At 49.7% G+C, this 21,361-nt stretch overlaps 1 protein-coding gene across 1 annotated transcript in view; it reads right to left on the bottom strand.

Moving 5' to 3' along the window:
* Positions 1-21,361, bottom strand: part of DOC2B (double C2 domain beta) — a 139,844-nt gene that overhangs the window by 102,038 nt on the left and 16,445 nt on the right. Inside the window, exon 2 of the mRNA XM_083587876.1 lies at positions 2,531-2,610. Within this exon, the coding sequence (XP_083444002.1) occupies positions 2,531-2,610 (80 nt within the window). The remainder of the gene's footprint in view (positions 1-2,530; positions 2,611-21,361) is intronic.

The following is a 21,361-nucleotide window of genomic DNA, read 5'->3' as shown; positions in this document are numbered from 1 at the left end:
TGAGCTCCCGTTGCTCGGTCCCTGCTCCTGCCAACCTAGCAGTTCGAAAGCACATCAAAGTGCAAGTAGATAAATAGGCACCGCTCCGGCGGGAAGGTAAACGGCATTTCTGTGCGCTGCTCTGGTTCGCCAGAAGCAGCTTAGTCATGCTGGCCACATGACCCTGAAGCTGTACGCCGGCTCCCTCAGCCAATAAAGCGAGATGAGCACCGCAACCCCAAAGTCCTAATGGTCAGGAGTCCCTTTACCTTTACCTAGAGTCTTCAAATTTCTACCGTTATTATGTATATAATCCATAAATTTACTCTAATCTCTTCAGAATTTTGTTTCCTCCTGGTTTCGAATCCTGCAGGTCAGTTTTGCTACTTCCGCGTAATCCACCATCCACGTCTGCCACTCCTCCACTGTTGGTAATTCCTGTATTTTCCATTTTGGGGCTAACAAAGTTCTAGCAGCAGTCGTAGCGTACATAGATAACCTTTGGTCTGCTTTTTCTATATCCTCTCCCATCAAGCCTAACAAAAAGCCTTCCGGCTTTTCTGGGAAAGTATATTTGAACATCTTTTTCAATTCATTATAAATCATTTCCCAAAACTGTTTCATTTGTCTACATTTGTCCTTTTCAACTGGGGGGAAACATACAGAGAGAGAGAGAGAGAAGGGCAAGAAGGGCCACATCTCTGGAGGAATGTTTCATTTTGGGTTCCCCTTCCCCACCACCCAAATTTAGACCATTTTGGGTGGCTCCCCCCCCCCCCCGCGCATTGACCTCTGCTGTACAACTTGTTACATGTGCACAGTGATAGGATAATCGGTTCATCTCTTTTACTTGTTACTCGTGCACTGGGATGGCTGGATCTGTCCATTTCAGTTCCTCCCCCCCCCCGAAAAATCTGTGGATTTTAGTGCAAATTCCTCCTCATCCGCACATTTCTAGCTAAGATAAAATCAGCAGAGGTTCGAAAGGCACTGGGAACTGAGTATTCCGAACATAAACCCCCCCCCCAGACTTACTTCAAGTCTGGATTACTGTAATGAGCTCTACGGGGGGGGGGTATGTTTGGGAGACTTGTGCTCGATCCAGAAGCTGCAGTCAGTGCAGAATGCTGCAGCCCAATTGCTGACAGGAGTGAGGCCTTGTCAGTATCTAACACCCATGCTCAGAGAGCTGTAATGGTTGCCAATTTGCTGCCTGGGCAAGTTCAAGGTGTTACTATTAGTTTAAGGTAAAGGTAAAGGTACCCCTGCCCGTACGGGCCAGTCTTGACAGACTCTAGGGTTGTGCGCTCATCTCACTCTAGAGCCCGGGAGCCAGCACTGTCCGCAGACACTTCCGGGTCACATGGCCAGCGTGACGAAGCTGCTCTGGCGAACCGGCACCAGAGCAGCACATGGAAACGCCGTTTACCTTCCCGCCAGTAAGCGGTCCCTATTTATCTACTTGCACCCGGGGTGCTTTCGAACTGCTAGGTTGGCAGGCGCTGGGACCGAGCGACGGGAGCGCACCCCGCCGCAGGGATCCGAACCGCCGACCTTTCGATCGGCAAGTCCTAGGCGCTGAGGCTTTTACCCACAGCGCCACCCGCGTCCCGGGTCCTTAATAACCGGGGACCAGATTACCTGTGAGTTCACCCTACCTCAAATATGCCACCTTGACCAGTTTGCTCTGCGGAACTGGCCGGGCCCATAATACCCGTTTCACATCTGTTACAATATTGATCTTTCAGTGTAGCAGCACATAATCTTTGAAACTCCTTGCCTATTGATATCAGACAGGCACCTTCACTGCAATCTTTTTGGCATCTGCTAAGAATTGATGCTTTTGAATTATGGTGCTGGAGGAGACTCTTGAGAGTCCCATGGACTGCAAGAAGATCAAACCTATCCATTCTGAAGGAAATCAGCCCTGAGTGCTCACTGGAAGGACAGATCCTGAAGCTGAGGCTCCAATACTTTGGCCGCCTCATGAGAAGAGAAGATTCCCTGGAAAAGACCCTGATGTTGGGAAAGATGGAGGGCACAAGGAGAAGGGGACGACAGAGGACGAGATGGCGGGACAGTGTTCTTGAAGCTACCAGCATGAGTTTGACCAAACTGCGGGAGGCAGTGGAAGGCAGGAGTGCCTGGCGTGCTCTGGTCCAGGGGGTCACGAAGAGTCAGACATGACTAAACGACTCAACAACAACAACAAAACATTTTTTGCTTCGACAAGTCTACCCAGATCTCCAGACTACTGATGTGTTTTCGTTTAATGCCGGCTATAATTTTCTGAATGTTTCCATGGTTTTTACTAATAACGTTGTGGGGTTTTTTTTGTAAGCCACTTGGAAGGGTTTCTTTTACAATTGAGCAGCATATAAATGTTAGGAAATACTAAATAAAATAATGACAAGGCACTGATCAAAGGCTGAACAACTGCTGGCTAACGGGAGCCTCAAGAGTTCGGCAGGCGGCTCGATCGTTCCAGGCTGTCTATCTGAGTTACAGAAGGCTGATCCCTAGAGCAACACATCTATTACCAGACACCCACCTTGGCTCTGTTGATAGTGCAGTGGAGAGCGTTGTTCTCTTGATCATACAGCAAGCTGAAATCTAATGTCCCCAGGGCAGCTGGAAGAAAATGAAAAGGAGACATGTATTGAGGAGAGAAGTGTTTGCCCCTTTTTGAAACATAAAATCAAGCGGAGTCAGAACGACAGGAGAAAAAATCAAGTCAAAGAAAGGAACCAAAAGCTTTAGGGGTACAGGATCCTTTTGGATCAACCCGATCTGCGCTCCCCAAAACATTACGTAAGTTGAAACTCAAGCACCCTTTGCAATTTGTACTTTTTCCTGAATTTTGCAGTTCTGTAGAAAAGTAATAGGTACCAATTTTTATTTTTTATTTTTGCAAAAAAACGCAAGGAGAATGTTGGGCAGCTAGCACCAAGCGGTAGACTCCTCTTGAGCCTGGAGACTCTACTTAGCTGTCATTGGCGAACAAGCACCGAGTTCAGGGGGCAAAGCTAATCCTCATCTCCTGTTCCGCCAAGAACTGAGATGTTTGCAAGTGAGTCTGCTTCTGGGCTTTCTGACAACATGTATCAACGTCCGAAAGAATAAAAGGAGGTGGGGGAGAGGGGAAAACGTGCAACATCTTTATCATATTGATGTGTGGAACTCACCTCCACAAGATGTGATGATCGTCCTGGGATTTACATTAAACAAACTTGTGGGGGATGACTTAGTTACATGGAATTTCAATGTTCAAAGGAAGTCTACTGAAATATACTCAGAGTCGCAAAGTGATTTCATGCTCTTTATTCAGCTCATAGTGGTGAGGAGGAATGAATGAAAGTCCCCTCAAGGTATCTGCTTTATATACATTATTTACACAATGGGCTGCACATGATTGGCTAATTCCGGAATTCTACTGTAAGCCAATCAGGTTGTGGATTCACTTCTATCTGGAGCATGATTGGGTGGTTCCTGCCAACCAATCATATTGCTGCATTGTTCTAGGACCAATCTGACTGCTGCATTCTGAATCCTATTGTTCTAGGACCAATCAGACTGCTGCAGTACATAACACCCCTCCCCTCTAAGTTCCAGTCCTGCCCGGGAGGTCGCATTCATAGTCCTCGAGGTACGCCGGTGGCCTACGTGTGCGTTGCGGCCTGGGGTGTTCCCTGGTCCGGGGTTCAGGTTCTGGCTCATGTTCCAAGGATGCTGGCTGTGATGGGCCTGTCTGGTCTGGTGCAACCGGCTCGCTCAGTCGTGGTTCTGGTTCCAGTGTCCTTTTGGCTTCGCGGGTCCTCTCTGTATTTACTGATTCTGCCTCTCCTGCTGGCCCCTCCTGCTCTATTGGCCTCACTGCCCCTCTGTTCCCTTGGGACTCCTCTGACCTTTCCTCCTCCTGGTTTTCTCCCGGGAATCGTCGCCGTATCTGGTCGCAGTGGCGGCGCCAGCATTGCCCCCCATCCGTTAGCACCTCGTACGACACGGGACCAGTGACCCTGGTGACTGTGGCGGGTACCCATGCTGGGCCTGCCCCAAAATTCTTTGCGTACACTGGGTCCTGGGCCTCGAAGGTCCGGGGGTTCCTGCCTTCCCCCACCACTACCTCATCCTGAGCTCTATCGGGGTGAAGGCGGTCCAATCTGATTGCAAGGCGCCGACCCATTAGTAGTTCAGCGGGGCTCCGGCCAGTCGTTGAGCTGGGGGTGCTGTGTTGTGCTAGGAGGAATGTGGCAAGGCGGTACTCCCAATCCCCTTGCGTCATGCGGCGAAGGGTGTCCTTGGTGGTCCGCACCATGCGTTCTGCTTGGCCATTGGTGGCAGGGTGGAATGGCGCCGAACGGATGTGGCGGATGGCGTTCTGCGCTGTGAAGGTTTGGAATTCTCCTGACGTAAATGCAGTCCCGTTGTCTGAGACGAGAGTGTCAGGGAGCCCGTGGGTTGCAAACAGCCTGCGTAGTACCCGGATGGCTGCGGACGTAGAAGTGGACGGTACCAGTGCGACTTCCAGCCATTTGGTGTAGGAGTCCACCACTATGAAGAATGTTTTCCCCTGAAAGGGGCCAGCGAAGTCCACATGCAGGCGTGACCATGGTGCTCGGGCGGACTCCCAGGACTGGACTGGGGCCCTTGGGGGATCTGGGCGGGATTCTTGGCAGGCCTGGCAGTGTTTGACCCAGGCCTCTATCTCTCCGTCGATCCCTGGCCACCACACATAACTCCTGGCAAGGGCCTTCATTCTTACTACCCCTGGGTGTGTCTCGTGTAGGGCTGTGAGGACCCTTTTGCGGAGGGGCTGGGGAACAACGACCCTGCTTCCCCATAACAGGCACCCCTTGTGGGCTGACAGTTCATGTTTGCGGGTTGTGTAGCCGGCGAATTCTGGCCCGGGGCTGCTGCTGGGCCATCCCCTCCACACCCAGTCCAGGACGCGGGAGATGACCCTATCTTTCTTGGAATGGTGTGCAACTTCTTGTGCCTGAATGGGGCGGTCGGGAAGCAGCTCCAGGCTCATAACCTCTTGTGCAGGTGCTGGGTCGGGGCCTGTTTCCGGTAGTGGTAGCCTGCTGAGGGCGTCCGCATGGCCCATCGCCTTCCCAGGGCGGTGAATCAGTGCATACTGGTAGCTGGCAAGGAAAATTGACCACCTGAGGACACGAGGAGACAGCACTTGGGGGGTCTGCTTTTCGGAGGCAAACAAGCCAAGCAAGGGCTTGTGGTCAGTCACCACGGTGAAGGGCCGCCCGTACAAGAAATCATGGAATTTTTTTACTCCCTTCACGATTGCCAGACCCTCCTTGTCGATTTGCGAGTAGTTCCGCTCGGTTGCGTTGAGTGTCTGGGGAAAGTATGCCACCGGTACCTCTCTTCCATCCGGGAGTTGGTGTCCCAGGACAGCGCCAATGCCATAGGGTGAGGCGTCGCATGCTAGCACCACCGGCAGCCTCTCGTCGAAGTGTGCCAAGACCGAGTTTGAGACAAGCAAGTCCTTGACTGCCTGGAATGCGGCCTCCTGGCGCTGGCCCCACACCCAAGGGGCCCGCTTGTCCAGGAGTCTGTGTAGGGGCTCCGCTACCGCCGCCTTGTGGGGAAGGAAGGAATGGTAAAAGTTCAATAGTCCCAAGAAGGCCTGAAGTTCAGTCTTGTTCTTGGGCGCTGGGGCATCACAAATGGCCCGTACCTTGTCCCCAGTCGGGTGGACCCCTTCTGCGTCCACCATAAATCCCAGAAAGTCCACCTGAGGCACTCCTAGTAGACATTTTTCCCGCTTCACCTTGAGACCCGCCGTCTGGAAACGGTGCAGAACGGTGCGGAGGCGGTCCTCAAACTCCTCTGGTGTGGGCCCGGCAATCAACACATCATCGAAGAAGGGGGTGACGCCAGGAATCCCTTTAAGGAGAGAGTCCATTAGATTCTGGAATATGCCTGGTGCCACGCTGACACCGAATTGCAGCCGCTTTACCCTGAACGCTCCTCTGTGCGTCACAATCGTCTGTGCCTCTGCTGTGGCCTCATCTACTGGCAGTTGTTGATATGCTTGGGCCAAGTCCAGCTTGCCAAAAATTTTCGACCCAGCCAGGGTGGCAAGGACATGGCTGACCACTGGCACTGGGTATGCATGGGCCGTGAGGGCCTTGTTTATGGTACATTTGTAGTCTGCGCAGATGCGGACCGAACCATTCGGCTTGACGGGTGTGACGATTGGGGTTTCCCAGGGGGCATTAGGCACCGGCTCCAGCACGCCTTGCTCCACGAGTCGGTCCAATTCCTCGTCTATACGGGGTTTCAGGGCGAACGGGACCCGGCGGGCCTTGAGCCTGACTGGTCGTACTGCGGGGTCAAGCTGTAGAGCAATGGGGGGGCCCGTATACTGTCCCAATTTCCCATCAAAAACCCCCGGAAATTCCTTGCATATGGCGTCCACGTCCACTTGTAAGCTCGTGTGGTTCACCCCAGTGACGGCTAGCCCCAGTGGTCCAAACCATGCCAATCCCAGTAAGCTAATGTAGGGGCCCTTGACCACAAGCAAGTCCAGTTGCCGCGTCCGCCCTCGGTATTGCACCCTGAAGGTCCCCACCCCCATTGTGGGGACCTTACGTTTCTGGAAGTCCCGGAGGGTGAATGGGGCCGGCCTGAGTTTGGGACCCCCAGTAGGACACAGTTTCCTTAAGGTCCTTGCCGAGATTATGGATAGAGTTGAACCCGTGTCAAGCTCCATGCGGCATGGGGCCCCCTCTATCTGTACCTCTACATAAATTTTCTCTACGTTGGGGTGGGGCAACTGGTATACCTGGAAGTCCGTGAGCTCCGTCGAGTTGCCTTGGTGTGTTGGGCCCCGGGACCTGGGGCTCTTGGATTGGTCATCTGATGCCTGGCGTCGGGTGGGCCGAGCTCGACACACCCGGGCGATGTGTCCCAATTTTCTGCACTGCCTGCACTCTGCGTTGCGGAAACGGCAGGTCCTCCTCTCGTGACTGTCTCCACAGCTTGCGCAGTTCCCTGCTTCTCGTCGAGGCAGCTGTGGTATGTGGGCTGCTTGAGTGCGCTGCTGTACTCGGTGCACCTCCTCCCTGTTGGATCCTGAGTCGTCGGTGAGGTCTTCGTGGTGGACCCTCGGTTGGGACGGCTGGCTCGGCCGTGCCTCTTGCGTCGACCTCTCGGCAGCTTCCGTTGCCAGGGCCTCCTCCAGAGCGACCTGGAACGTTAGGTCCTTCTTAGCGTAGAGGCGTCGTTGCAGCTTCTCATCCTTCAGGCCACCGACGAGGCGGTCACGAAGCATGTTCTCCAGCTCTGAGAAGTTGCAGAACCGGGCAGCTTGGCGGAGAGAGGTCACAAACCCAGTTATGGTTTCCCCAGGGGCTTGCCGCTTTGCATAGAAGGCATTTCGACGAGCCACCACAGAGGGCTGTGGCGAAAAGTGCCCCTTCAGCTGTTCCATTATTGTTTTGTATGGAACAGTAGCGACGTCTTCGGGTGCAAGGAGAGCCCGGGCGATTTCAAACGTCTCCTCTCCGCAGACGCTGAAGAATATCGCCCTCTTCTTGGCGTCTTCTTCATCGGTGACCCCTTTGGCTTCTAGGAGGAAGGTGAAACGGGAGGCATACGTTTCCCAGTCTCCAGATGCTGGGTTGAACGGCGAGAAGCTGCTGTCGGTTGCCATTCTGAGTTCCTTGTGTCCCGGAGCTGAAGCCTGGATACACGGTGCGAGGCAGCGGTGCGGCAGGTGGCGGTGCTGCGGTGCTGTGTGTGGCAGTCAGCTCAGCGGGATCCCATCCTCGTCGCCAGTGAAATATACTCAGAGTCGCAAAGTGATTTCATGCTCTTTATTCAGCTCATAGTGGTGAGGAGGAATGAATGAAAGTCCCCTCAAGGTATCTGCTTTATATACATTATTTACACAATGGGCTGCACATGATTGGCTAATTCCGGAATTCTACTGTAAGCCAATCAGGTTGTGGATTCACTTCTATCTGGAGCATGATTGGGTGGTTCCTGCCAACCAATCATATTGCTGCATTGTTCTAGGACCAATCTGACTGCTGCATTCTGAATCCTATTGTTCTAGGACCAATCAGACTGCTGCAGTACATAACATCTACCTCTAAGTAATGAATGTTTGACATTCCACTGAATATTTTCCTCTGTTGAAAGGATGGGGAACCTGTGGCTGTTCAGCTGCTGTTTGACTACAACTCCCAGAATCCTCTGCCACTGGCCATGCAGGCTAGGGGTGATGGGAGCTGGAGTCCAATTATAGCCGGGGGGGGAGTTTCCCAGATGTTACCCCCTCCTTGCTCTGGCTTTTAAATTCGATTTTGTCCATCTACTGCCCACCTCACTTCAGAAGGCCTCTGAGCTTACTCCTGACATTGCCCAGTACCGAATTCCAAGGCATCTTTTCTCAGAATGCCCCATGAGGGCTAGAAACTTGCCTTCTTAAAATGATGGAGGGGTGGGGGTGGGCAACTAAAAGCTCTGCTACGGATTCCATGCCTGCACACTGCTCCCACGCAATCCTTGCGAGCCCAGCCTCTATAATTTGAGGCCCTGTTTGTTCCCACACAAGAGATTATTGATTGAAGCAGAAAGACACCCTGTTGGTTTTCTCTCTCAAATCATACTCAAAGCCGATCCTTGGCAGAATGGTAGAGGGAAAGTAAGGTGGGTGCGATGTGTGGGGGTGCGGGGAGAGGAGAGGGATGACTGTGCCAATAAGTTGGTTAAATTTAGCACTGCATATTTTTAAAAGGGGGGAAAATTGAGAGGAACAGGGTGGGATAAGGATGCTGATTTGCAGAAATGATGAATAGGTTGTAAATGGCAGCGCTGGACTTCCCAGTTTCCTGCTGTGCTGTTTTGTTTCTTAAAATAATATATAGGCATATTAAATTTTTGGTACTGTTGGAGAACCTTTCGTCCCTTGACCTGAGATGGTCAGGTTCCCCAACTTGGAAGGGTTAAGAAGATAAGAAGAGATCTGGTGGATCAAACCGGGGACCCAGTGTTGTAAACAAAAATCTGCCCTTTTTCCCTTATGGGGTATCCAAGAGCCCGCATAGAGTCCTTACGTAGGTTCCCTATTGGTAGGAGAGAATAACAGAGGCCAACCAGAGAATATTGAGAAGCAAAGCAGCTAGTAAGCCTGATCTTTATTGATCTGTTGCAACAGGGTCCTCACTCACCACACGCAGGAGGGAGGAGGAACCCAGAACAATGGTGCGCAAGGCCTTTTATAGACATTTTGAATTCCCTGCCCTGGAGCTCAAGGCCACCCCTCCATACATCATGCATACATCACAGAAGGGGTGTAACCCAAGACCACCACCCCGAGATACATCATACCTACATCACATAAAGGGCAGTCTACAGCAGAAATCTGAGTGCTTTGTTTACCTCCTGTCTGCCAGGTTATCTGTTTAATGGTCACTTGACCGGATTGCCTGGGGAGCCTGGCCAGTCTTTTGTAATGATAAATACTTAGTTCCTGGGCCAGGTCACAGGCTCACACCCTATTCATATCTTAAATGCTGTCATTAAATGTATCCTTAAGACAGGATTTGTGAGGAAAGAGACAATGGGGAGGTTTCCCACTTTGACCTTGCAGAGACATAATTGAGGTCAGTTTGGGAATAAAAAATGGTTCCAGGTCGGTCTTCCTGTGCTGATCTATGTACGTGCTTGGTTGATACACTTATGAACATTTAACATATATCTAAGACGTCAAAATTCCTATCACACCCATCTTGTCCAAGATTCTGTTGTCACAGAGGCCCATCAGGTGCCCCTAACAGGACGCCCACAAGTGGGGCTAAAGCAAGAGCATTGTGGCTAGTAGCCATCCATAGCTTTTCCCCCCTTTATGACTTTGCCTAGTCCTCTTTTAAATCTGAGTTGGTGGCCATTACTGCCTCTTCCAGTGAGGGCAGGCTGAAGTTGGCTGTCCAAGAAAGAAAGGGGACATCAATATGCTGAGGTCCATGTTTGGCTGCAGATTTAGAAATAATTCTTGCGATTTATATTAGGAATGCAGTGCATCTCCCTTTACTGTGACAAAGGTGAGTTGCCTGCCTGCTCAACCTGCCCACTACGGACTAACTCAGGGGTCAGCAAACTTTTTCAGCAGGGGGCCGGTCCACTGTCCCTCAGGCCTTGTGGGGGGCCGGAGTGTATTTTGAAGGGGGGGGGAGGAACGAATTCCTATGCCCCACAAATAACCCAGAGATGCATTTTAAATAAAAGGACACATTCTACTCATGTAAAAAACACGCTGATTCCTGGACCGTCTGCAGGCCAGATTTAGAAAGCGGTTGGGCCGGATCCGACCCCCGGGCCTTGGTTTGGTTACCCATGGGCTAACTGTTGATGGGCACAGGGAAAGTGCTGATTGTTTCTGCACCTGAAGTTGCCCAAGGAGGGGTGGATGCTCTTAAGGACTTCTTTTGGCCCTCCCACAGCCCCCCAGGCCCCTGATCCCTTCCCGCTTGGTCACAAGGTGGCGAGGATGGTGGCTCTCCCCTTTTAAAAAAGTGCATAGAGTTGAAGTCAAAAAAGTGACACTCTTTCCCGCTTCTTCTTCCAGCTCTGCGGGCTTTCAAGACTCAAGCCTGCACCCAGCTGACTGATCTGAGCTGGAAAAATCATATAAAATTTGGCAGCTGGATGGAAGGAGGGCTGAGCAGAGAGACTAGGGGAGGAAAGTGGGTGCTCTTTCAGAATCCCACATGCACCCCCCAAAAAAGGTTGGCCCCCCCAGTTCCACACACACGCCTGGGGTCCCACATTCTGAAAGGATGCCTTCAAATGGTAGAAGCCTGTCATATGGAAGTTCTTCAAATAGGAGACAAGGGAGACGCTGTTTTATTGTGTTGTGTTATGTGAGCTGGTCTTTGATCATAATAAATTATCTGATCTGGAGACAAGGGACGCAGCTGTAAATCCATTTCACATACCACTTTAAACAGTTACAGCTTCTCTGAAAGAATCCTGGGAACTGTAGTTTGGGTGCCGAGAGCTGTGAGATGACCCCTATTCCCCTTGCGGGGCTACCATTCCCAAAGTGCTTTAACCACCAAATCCTTCTTCTCAGGGACTATACCTCTGCGAGGGGAAAAGAGGGTCATCTATGAAGTCTCAGTGCCCAGAACTAACTACAGATCCCAGAATTCTTTTAGGGAAACCACGACTGCTTAAAAGTGGTATGATGCTGCTTTAAATGTATTGTTTCTGAGCACAATTCAAAGTGTTGGTCTGACCTTTAAAGCCCTAAACAGCCTCGGTCCAGTATACCTGAAGGAGAGTCTCCACCCCCATCGTTCTGCCTGGACACTGAGGTCCAGTGCCGAGGGCCTTCTGGCGGTTCCCTCACTGTGAGAAGCCAAGTTACAGGGAACCGGGCAGAGGGCCTTCTCAGTAGTGGCACCCACCCTGTGGAACGCCCTCCCACCAGATGTCAAAGAGAACAACAACTACCAGACTTTTAGATGACATCTGAAGTCAGCCCTGTTTAGGGAAGCTTTTAATGTTTGAGGCATTACTGTATTTTAATATTGTGTTGGAAGCCGCCCAGAGTGGCTGGGGAAGACCAGCCAGATGGGCGGTGTATAAATAATAAGTGGTGATGATGATGATGATGATGATGATGATGATGATGATGATGATGATGCAGATGAGACCATGTTCACCAGGTGTCAGGACTGGGAGTGAAAATCGAATCCAAGACACCCACTCCCCAAAGCTAACAACCTAGGCTAGTTCCCCAGCCCCTGGCTGCATAGTACTGAGTTCAGATCCTCCAATCCCCAGCCCCAGGTTAGGAAAGGACACTGATAAACAGGGACACAAAGGTTCTGGACATGCAAATGAGATGGAAAGTCTTCTTCTTTTAAAAAAAGCAACTGTATGTGAATGGCTTGACATGATTTGGTCTATAGTAACAATGATTAAATTAACTCAGGAAAGAGCGCACATAAATCAAGCTAATAAGTTTGTAGAAAAATGGGTATTCTTTGTGATGCACTGGAAAAAGCAACTTTAATGGCCTCATGCCGCCTTCAATTTGTTGTAATACGGTTAGCATTTGCAAGCAGATGTCTTTATTTGCTTTATTGTGCCTTATTTGTGGGAATCTATTATTTTGCTGTCTTAATGATTTAATTTTTTTTTTTTAAAGCAGCAACTGATTCTGGACAGCTGGTGTTTGGCACTCAAGACACTGGCAATGGCCTCATTCTGTAGCCAGTATCATGGGCCTGGATACAGTGGAAGGGTCTGGCTGTCAAAGGCCATGGAGCTGAACACTTCCTTCTGCCTCTGGATCCAGAAAATGGAAGGGAGCAGCTTTGCCTGCCTCTCTGCAAGGCAGCCAGCCAGGCTGTGGAACAATCCCCCTTTGACCCTGCAAAATGGGAAGTAACTATCCCTGGCTTCTTCCATCGCTCTGGGAGGCTGGGGTGTGCAATGTTTGTTTGTTTTTTTAATTGGATGACAGCCCTTGGCAAAGGTCACTCCATTTTGGTGGCACACCTGCTGCCGGACCCTGATCCTGCATGGCTCCTGGAGCAAATGATGGTGTGTTTTTTCCGGCCGCTAAGCTCACAGCCCAATGGAAGGTGGCAGTTTTCCTCCCCCCGCCCCCCCTTCCGCCACCACTCTGTGAAGCTAAACCCGGCCTATTAAAATTGGATGGTTGAGATCAATCCTCAGGGCCTCGTTAAGATTCCCATTACGGCAAGCAAACAGCAGATTTATTTTCCAGTGTTTTGCAAAAGTGTCTCTGGGAGGACATCCTTTGAAAATTGCTCTGTTTATACGGAGATGAGGCCTGCGAGGTTTAACCAGACACACACAGAGACACACAGACACACATAGGAAGAGCCTTGCTGGGTTATCTGAGTGCAGTGGCAGCTGTCCCTGCTGGCAGATTCCCAGTATTCAAAGGCAGACTGCCTCTGTCACTGGAGGCTCCATGTCACCATCACAGCCAGCCGCCATTGAGAGCCTTACCCTCCATGAATGTGATTAACAACTGGATTCGAACTCAGCTGCCTGCTGGAACTGTGCCCATACTAGGGGACTTTTGGAAAGGTGGAGGCTAGACCATTGGAGGGAATGGGGCCTGCTCCACCAGCCTCAGTAGTCCCCGCCCACCTGGCTTCTGACTCTCAGCTTGTCCAAGGGGTGGCACCGGCTGGCAGCTTCCTCCTCCTCAATTCCAGTGTGGTGTTTGTAGAGCACATAGAAAAAGAGGATGGGGCTCTGTCTGTAAGAGGTTCTTGCTCCACCTACACTGGGAGTTGCCTAACACAGAGTCAGGTCATTGCTCCATCTAGCTCAGTATTGCCTACACTGACTGGCAGCAGTTCTCCAGGGTTTCAGGCAGCCCTACCTGGAAATGCCAGGAATTGAAACGGGGACCTTCTACATTCAAAGCAGATGCTCTCCTACGGAGGTGTGAGCCTTGCCTGCTTCCCACCCCACCAGTCTCAATGAGCACCACCCTCTTCTGTTCTGGAATGATCACATGCAGCCTTCTATTTGTGCGCAAGCGAATGAATGCCAAGCGTGAATCCACAGGCTGGGTTTGAAAGAAAGAAGAGAATTGATTGTTTGTTTTCAGCCCAGGAAGATGGTGACAATTCCCTCCACCCTCAGGTGAAAGGGAAGGCACTAATCTCTGTTCAGCAACACACGTGATTATAAAAGGAACCAAAACATTGAAGCAGATGCTCTTTTTTATGTATCTACATTTCCTTTCTCTCTCCCTGCCTTGTTTTGTTTTTTTTTTTAAGGAAAAAAGTGAGCAGAACTGAGAAATGCAGTCTGTCTCCCTTGGCAGGAGAAGGAGGCAGCTTTTGGTTTGTCACGGCTGCTGAGCTCCTCGTGCAATCCCCCCCAAATGCATTAAGCACAGTTTCACAAAGCAAAAATGGGCCAATGACATGAAAGGGGTGGGATTTGAGAAATCGCAGGAATGTGATTGGAGGACCATTATAAAGAATATCTACCCCGCTCCCCCTCCTGGTCTGAATGTTTGGGCCAGAACACTTTGGAACCAACTTTTTAGATTTTTTTTTCAAGTTTCTGGTCCTCATGGATGCACACAGTCACACCCAGGGGGGAAATGTTTAGCAGTTGTTTAGTAGTTTGTTGAACATCTACAAACTTTAATCCTTCCTCATTTATCCTGCTACTCCTTCAATGGGGAGTGGGTTTGAGATGGTCAAACCATGGTAGGTAGGTGAGTTGGTGGGTCTTGGGGTTGGCTGACGTGGGTAGGTTAGTAGTAATAATAATAATAATAATAATAATAATAATAATAATAATAATTTTTATTTATACCCCGCCCTCCCCAGCCAAGGCAGGGCTCAGGGCGGCTAACAAGCAATAATAAAAACAAGTTGACAGATAGTAGACAGAACCTTTCTATACAAAATGAGATGTGGGCAGGAATGTTTTCCAGATATTGCAGAAGAGTCTCACACTCTTAAAGGAAATAAAGACTTTGGCAACAGGAATGAGGGAAGTTGGGGTTTCTCCACCATTTTCAATCACTTAAGTCTGAGAACCTCTGAGCTCACTGAACCCTTGATGAGCTCATGAAATTGGCATTGACCCCCAACCCAAATGAAATAAAACCAAGAAATAATTGATATCTATTCAATGTGTATTAATTACCCATCACCAGTGCTAGGAATCATAAAATGTAAATTTTATGCTTTGCTACCATGCAGAAGTTCCTCATTGCCAAGGGAGGTGCGCTCTGTACATGCTCATGCCCTTTATTTCTGAGGCTCATAGTTTTTTTGAATTATTTTGGGGGGATTAAACCTCATCAACTTATTTTCCACATGCCTAAGCCCATTTGACCCCCTTGGTCTTACCATAATTCACCCTTCTGCACTGTTCCATCAACCCCAGAGAGTCAGTACCAGCTAATTTGGGAAGCCTGGACTTAACATTTTTGGAAAACTAACCCTGCCCAACTTTGTTCTGACACATGTAAACTCCTTTAACAGCTGTGACTTCTCCCTTGTGAGAGTTGAGATTTTCCTACTAGTAGGGGTCTCCACCGCCCATTGCCTCCCAAGGCAAGGCAGTTCAGGACCCTGGACAGAGCACTGTGGAAGCTGCTGGTTGTAGCAGCCTCCCTCCACCAGGGGGAGTTATTGCTTCTGCAGAGTGTGGCTGGGCTGGTCCTGCTTTTGGTCCCTTGCCCTCTGAAGAACTGCCTGCAGACTTAAAGGGCAATTACCCCATTCCACAGCCATTGGCTCCTGTCGCCTGGGGCAGGAAGGATTGCAATGGCCATGTGTCACCCCCATCTAATAAGCCCAGTAAAACACACATTATCTGGGCTGGAAGGCCCTGGGGTGGGGGATGATAGCACCTCCTTCTGCGTTTTCTTCCAAGTTCAAGGGCTAAGGGATTAATGCCAGAGTAGTAGTATTAACTACATCTACTTATTACGACTAGTAGTTAAGCATTTGCGCAATGGACTTCTGCAATCTGGATGACCAGGTCCATACATATCATGTGCACTTGTGGTGTGTACATCCTGAAAAACTCAGAATGTGTTTATTTTGGAAGCCAAGAGGCTAGTCCTCAAGGTTGTGAAGAGAAGTAAGAGAGGAGAACTGCATGTATTAAGTGTTTCCCAGTTCTCTGTATAGGGACTAAAGAAGAGCCCTGCTGGGTCAGAGTCTTGTTGACTCCTCCTGAATCTGGAGGTTGCATATAGTCATTGTGATTAGCAGTCACCCTTTAAGGTTCAAAATTAATTTTAAAAATTGAGCTTCTCTGGTTTCCTTTCAAAAGCCATCTATGGCAGGGGGCAGGCTCAGTGCGCCTGTGTGGACAAGGCATTTTTTTGTGGGAAAGGATAAGAAATAGAGTGAGCATTGTGCAACAGACCCACTGAATGGTGGCTGTTTTCGTACAGTGTTCAGTGAGATTTAGGCCACATCCACACCATACATTTAAAGCACTATGATACCATTTGAAACAGTCAATCTCTTCCTCCCTCAAAGAATTCTGGGAGCTGTGGTTTGATGAGGGCGCTGAGGGTTGTCAAGGAGACCCCTAGTCCCCTCCCAGAGCTATGGTTCTGAGAGCGGTTTAACAATCAATCCCTCAGCAGCTTAACCTAATTAAATGAGGTGTTAAATGAGGAGAGGATCAGAACTGTGTACACACCACCTGGAGAGGAAAAACCGGTGGGAGATAAATGTGATAAATAAATAAAACGAAACTGCATTCCAAAGTACGTAGGTGGGATTTGCACTGAAACACAGGTGAATTTTCAGAAGGGGGGAAATTGCAAGCTAACGCAGAAACACAGAGAAGCTGTGGGTGCAAATGGACGGATCCATCCCCTCAGTAGCCATATAATAAAACCTACTTCGACCGCCACAAGCTCTGATGCAGCGCAGCTTAAAGCCCCCTCTGCAGCCACACGCCACAGACCATCTGCTCCTCTCGCACCTTCGACAGGCTTGCAATCGCCCTTGAGTGTCCTCACCTCTGGCTAAGCTTTTTTTGCATAAGAAGCTCTGATCCTAAGCAAGGAGGCAGAGCTCAGGTGATGGATGAGCGGAGAATCATGCTCAGGGATTCCGCCCTCCCCACGCCAATCCCAAAGTCACCTTGAACCTCCCAGCTGCTGCATGAGAGAGGACTTAGCCATTTTGCTCTTTTCCCGACTCAGCCAGGCCAGAGTGCCTTCAGCGATGACCCACATTTCACAAGTCGGCCTAGCATTGGAAGAGAAGGGTAAAATCCGGCTGGGTGCAGGGCGAGCGGACTCTTCTCCCCTCGCAAGGGTGGGCGAGAGGGCGTCAAAATGAATGTTGGAAGATTCAGGGCGGATAAAGAAAGGGCTCCTTCATGCCGCACACTGCTAAACTATGGAACTCCCTGCCACAGGAGAGAGCGGTGGCCACCAATTTGGATGGCGTTAAAAGAGGATTGGGAAAATTCACGGAGGAGGAGAAGGCTACTAGCCACAACTGCTTCCTGTTGCTGGAAGCCATGGGAGAGGAGATTGCTCTTGTGCTCAGATCCTAGGTTTCCCACTAAGTCACCTGGTCAGACTTTGTGAGAATAATAATAATAATAATAATAATAATAATAATAATAATAATAATTTATTTATACCCCGCCCCTCTGGCTGGGTTTCCCCAGCCACTCTGGGCGGCTTCCAACAGAACACAAAAATACAATAACCTATTAAACCTTAAAAGCTTTCCTAAACAGGGCTGCCTTCAGATGTCTTCTAAAAGTCTGCTAGTTATTGTTCTCTTTGACATCTGGTGGGAGGGAGTTCCACAGGGCGGGTGCCACCTCCGAGAAGGCCCTCTGCCTGGTTCCCTGTAACTTGACTTCTTGCAGTGAGGGAACCGCCAGAAGGCCCTTGGCGCTGGACAGGGTGCTGGGTTAAATAAGCCATCACACACCCTCCAAGTGTCCCGACTTTTCAGGGACAGTCCCAGAAATACGAAAGCCACCCCAGCTTCTGATATGATCCTGGGATGTCCCTATTTCCTCTGCCAGCACTGCCACAGCCGAACTCGGGGAGGAAGATGAGCCGACGCCTGTCCCGTTGCCTCTCTACAGCCTCTGCTGCCAGCCGCCTCCCTTGGGCAACTGGTAGTGGCTGCTGGAGAGCCAGCGAGGAGGAAGGGAGGCTGAGGCCCTGCGTGCCATGCTGGTTCTGAGGGGCAGGCAGAGGGCAGAGCCGTCCTGGGCAGGAAAAAAGAGGGGAGCAGAGCAGAGGGCACAGAGTCTTGATTTAAAAAAACAAAAACACTTTGTGCGTCCTCTAATCTTAAAAGGTAAAGGGACCCCTGACCATTAGGTCCAGTCGCAGACAACTCTGGGGTTGTGGTGTTCAACTTGCTTTATTGGCCGAGGGAGCCGGCATACAGCTTCCGGGTCATGTGGCCAGCATGACTAAGCCGCTTCTGGCGAACCAGAGCAGCACACAGAAACGCCGTTTACCTTCCCGCTGGAGCGGTACCTATTTATCTACTTGCACTTGACGTGCTTTCGAACTTCTAGGTTGGCAGGAGCAGGGACCGAGCAACGGGAGTTCACCCCGTCACGGGGATTCGAACCGCTGACCTTCTGATCGGCAAGTCCTAGGCTCTGTGGTTTAACCCACAGCGCCTCCCTCCTCTAATCTTACCTCTTTCTAAAATTCATTTATTGTCATGTGCTTTTCTTCTTGTAGGTCTACCAAAGAATAAAATAAAATTGGGATTTAGGGTTTTTCTCAGGCTGGCATGTGTGTTGTGGCCCATTGTAGCAGTAAGAGGAAATGTGGATCGGAACATCAATATCCTAACATCCTCCCCTTTTCCAGGTAACACATAGCAGATAGCGAAGGGTCGACACCTGTTTATCTCCTTTACGCCACAGGATGGAGAAATTCAACAGGCTGATGGTAAGAGGAAATACTCTGCAGGGAAGGGGGACACACACAAAATTGGGGGGTGGGTCAAGGAGGGCCAGTCGGCGGGAAGGGAGAAATGTCCCTTTGTTCATCTGAGGAATGTTGGAGGGTGTGCCATCAAGCTGATCCAGCAGCACTCTTCCAATCTAAGGCCCAAGGACCAGACAGAGAGGCCTGGACCTCTGTGACACAGCTCTGTACTGATGCTCACAACAGACTCGAGAAAATGTCCATGCCAGACATTGCTTGAAAAGCTAGGATGTTTTGCCATTCAAGAGACTGGCTCTCGTCCTGCCACAGCCCTTGGCAAAGCGCGCACACACGTACACACACACACACAAACTGCCCTCCCTGCCAAGCTCCAAATTTGACATTAAGCCTCCGATGGTGCTTTTAATTGGAGAGGCGATCTTTTGAAAAGGGAAAAAAGAAGAAGAGAGGCAATTCGTTAAAAGTTAAGGAATAGAAAACCTGCATTGTCGGCAGGCCTCCAAGCCACTGCCGACTCCCCAGCGCTGACCTTTACATCGTACGATGTGGATGAAATAAAATATATATGTTGTGCTTACTCCTTTTTTAAAAAATCAGCACTAGGAGAGCTGTGAGGGACGGGGAAGGGTTGTGAAGGACGGCACTGCGCCTTCCACGACACAGAAGCGTAGAATTGTGGGGTTCGATGGAACCCTGAGGGCCATCTAGTCCAACCCCCGACTTAGGACTCGAACCCACAACCCATGAGACTCTTTGTCTCATGTTCTACCAACTGAGCCATTCCAGCTGGTCCATGGATGGCTTTAGAAGAGGATTGGGCAGTTTCATGGAGGATAACGCTAACAACAACTTTTAGCCACAATGGCCTACTCTGCCTCCACAGCTAAAGGCAGCGACGCTTCTGAATTCTTATTGCTGCAAACCACAAAAAAGGAAAGGGGTGTTGTGCTCAAATCCTGCTTACAGGTTTCCCACTGGCCTGATCCAGCATGCTGTTCTTAGATATAGATAGATAGATAGATAGATAGATAGATGATAGATAGATAGATGATAGATAGATGATGATAGATGATAGATAGATAGATGATAGATAGATAGATAGATGATAGATGATAGATAGATAGATATAGATAGATGATAGATAGATAGATAGATAGATAGATAGATATAGATAGATGATAGATGATTGATAGATAGATAGATGATAGATAGATAGATAGATAGATAGATAGATAGATAGATAGATAGTTGATAGAGTACTCTATACAACATTCTTTCAGACTTATGAGCTTGCATAGAGACCTACTAAGCAAACAGCCTGGGAGTTGTGGGGTTAAGTGAGCTCTGATCTACCTCCGCTTTTAATTTTAATGTTTTTTCACTTTGGTAACAGGGCAAGCTCCCCTCCCCCCCCCCCAAATCATCATCTGTCCATGTAAATTAGGAAGGGCACATTTATGCAAATTTGGGCCACAGGTCTGTGCAACACTCCCCCACCCCGGCTCTTAAGGACCCAGCAACGCCCCTGCAGGGGTGTCTAAAATCCCTGGGCTGCCTGCCTTAGCTGTACCAATGTCCTCAGAGAGAAAGAGAGAGAGAGAGAGAGAGAGACAGGGAGAGACAAGAGAGCTGGCGCCAGTGTTTTTGAATGCGACGCACGGCCACAGTTTAATACTTCCTGGCTGGGGTGACTACTGCTCTGCTTTCCAGGGGGATAAGATTGAGAACCTTTGATCTCCACTGGCTGCCCTCGGCATAAACATTGTGGGAAGAGAGAGGGGAGGAAAGGAGAGACAGACATTTTTCACACACACACATCAAAGAAAGAATAAAGTTTTCCAGCTGAATCTTGGTACTTTGCTCAGAAGGCGGCAGAGGTGAGGGGAATCTTTTTTTCAAGCCGAGGGCCACATTACCTCCTGCTCAGCCATCCGGGGGCCGCAAGCCCAAGGTGGGTGGAGCCAGGGGCAAAAGTGGGCGGAGCAGCAGAAGTAAAGTTTACCTTAGTACTGGAGGCAGTTTTAGCACACGCTCATTTCTTATCTCTTTGGCAATCACTCGTAGCCGAGTAAGATTGTCTTCCATAAACACGGTTTTAACAATGAGTCCGTAAGCGACTGTGGAGGCCAATTCTGGATCCACATGTCCTTCCACAGTGGGGACATTGGTTTCCAGGCAGGAGTTGACCATGATGTGGATTTGCAAGCGTGCCTTCCTGTTAGCACAGTTCTCCCTTGCATCCTGTGTTTGAGTGTCTTCAAAGCCCATGACACCTTTGGCAAAGGCTGTTCTCTGACTGGAGCGCTTGCAGGCCAGCGTTTCCCAATTGTCAGTGTTTATACTACATTTTTTAAGATTTGCCTTGAGACAGTCTTTAAACCTCTTTTGTTGACCACCAGCATTACGCTTTCCATTTTTAAGTTCGGAATAGTTGCTTTGGAAGACGATTATCGGGCATCCGCACAACATGACCAGTCCAACGAAGTTGATGTTGAAGAATCATTGCTTCAACACTGGTGATCTTTGCTTCTTCCAGTACACTGATATTAGTTCACCTGTCTTCCCAAGTGATGTGCAAAATTTTCCGGAGACACCGTTGATGGAATCTTCACTACACCACCAATTTGGGTTGGGGGGGCTTTCAAAGAGGGCTGGAAAAATTCGTGGATGGAGAAAAGTCTATCGATGGCTGCTGTCTAGGAGGGCTGAGATCTGTTTCCGCAGTTTGAGGCTGCAATGCTTCTGAATATCAATTGTCGGAATCCGCAGGAGAAGGGAATGTGTTTTTGTGCTCAGGTTGTGGGTTTCTGTTCGGGGGCACCTGGTTGGCCACCGTGAGAACAGCATGCTGGACTGGATGGGTCACCAGCCTGATCCAGGAAGGTCTCTACTTACATTTTTCGAGACAGATCAGGCTGTGTGGGG

Source organism: Podarcis filfolensis (genome assembly GCF_964270895.1).
Source record: "Podarcis filfolensis genome assembly, chromosome: 15".
NCBI lineage: Eukaryota > Metazoa > Chordata > Lepidosauria > Squamata > Lacertidae > Podarcis > Podarcis filfolensis.
The sequence above is the reverse complement of the archived record's forward strand: the minus strand, read 5'-3'. Positions and strand labels throughout refer to the sequence as shown.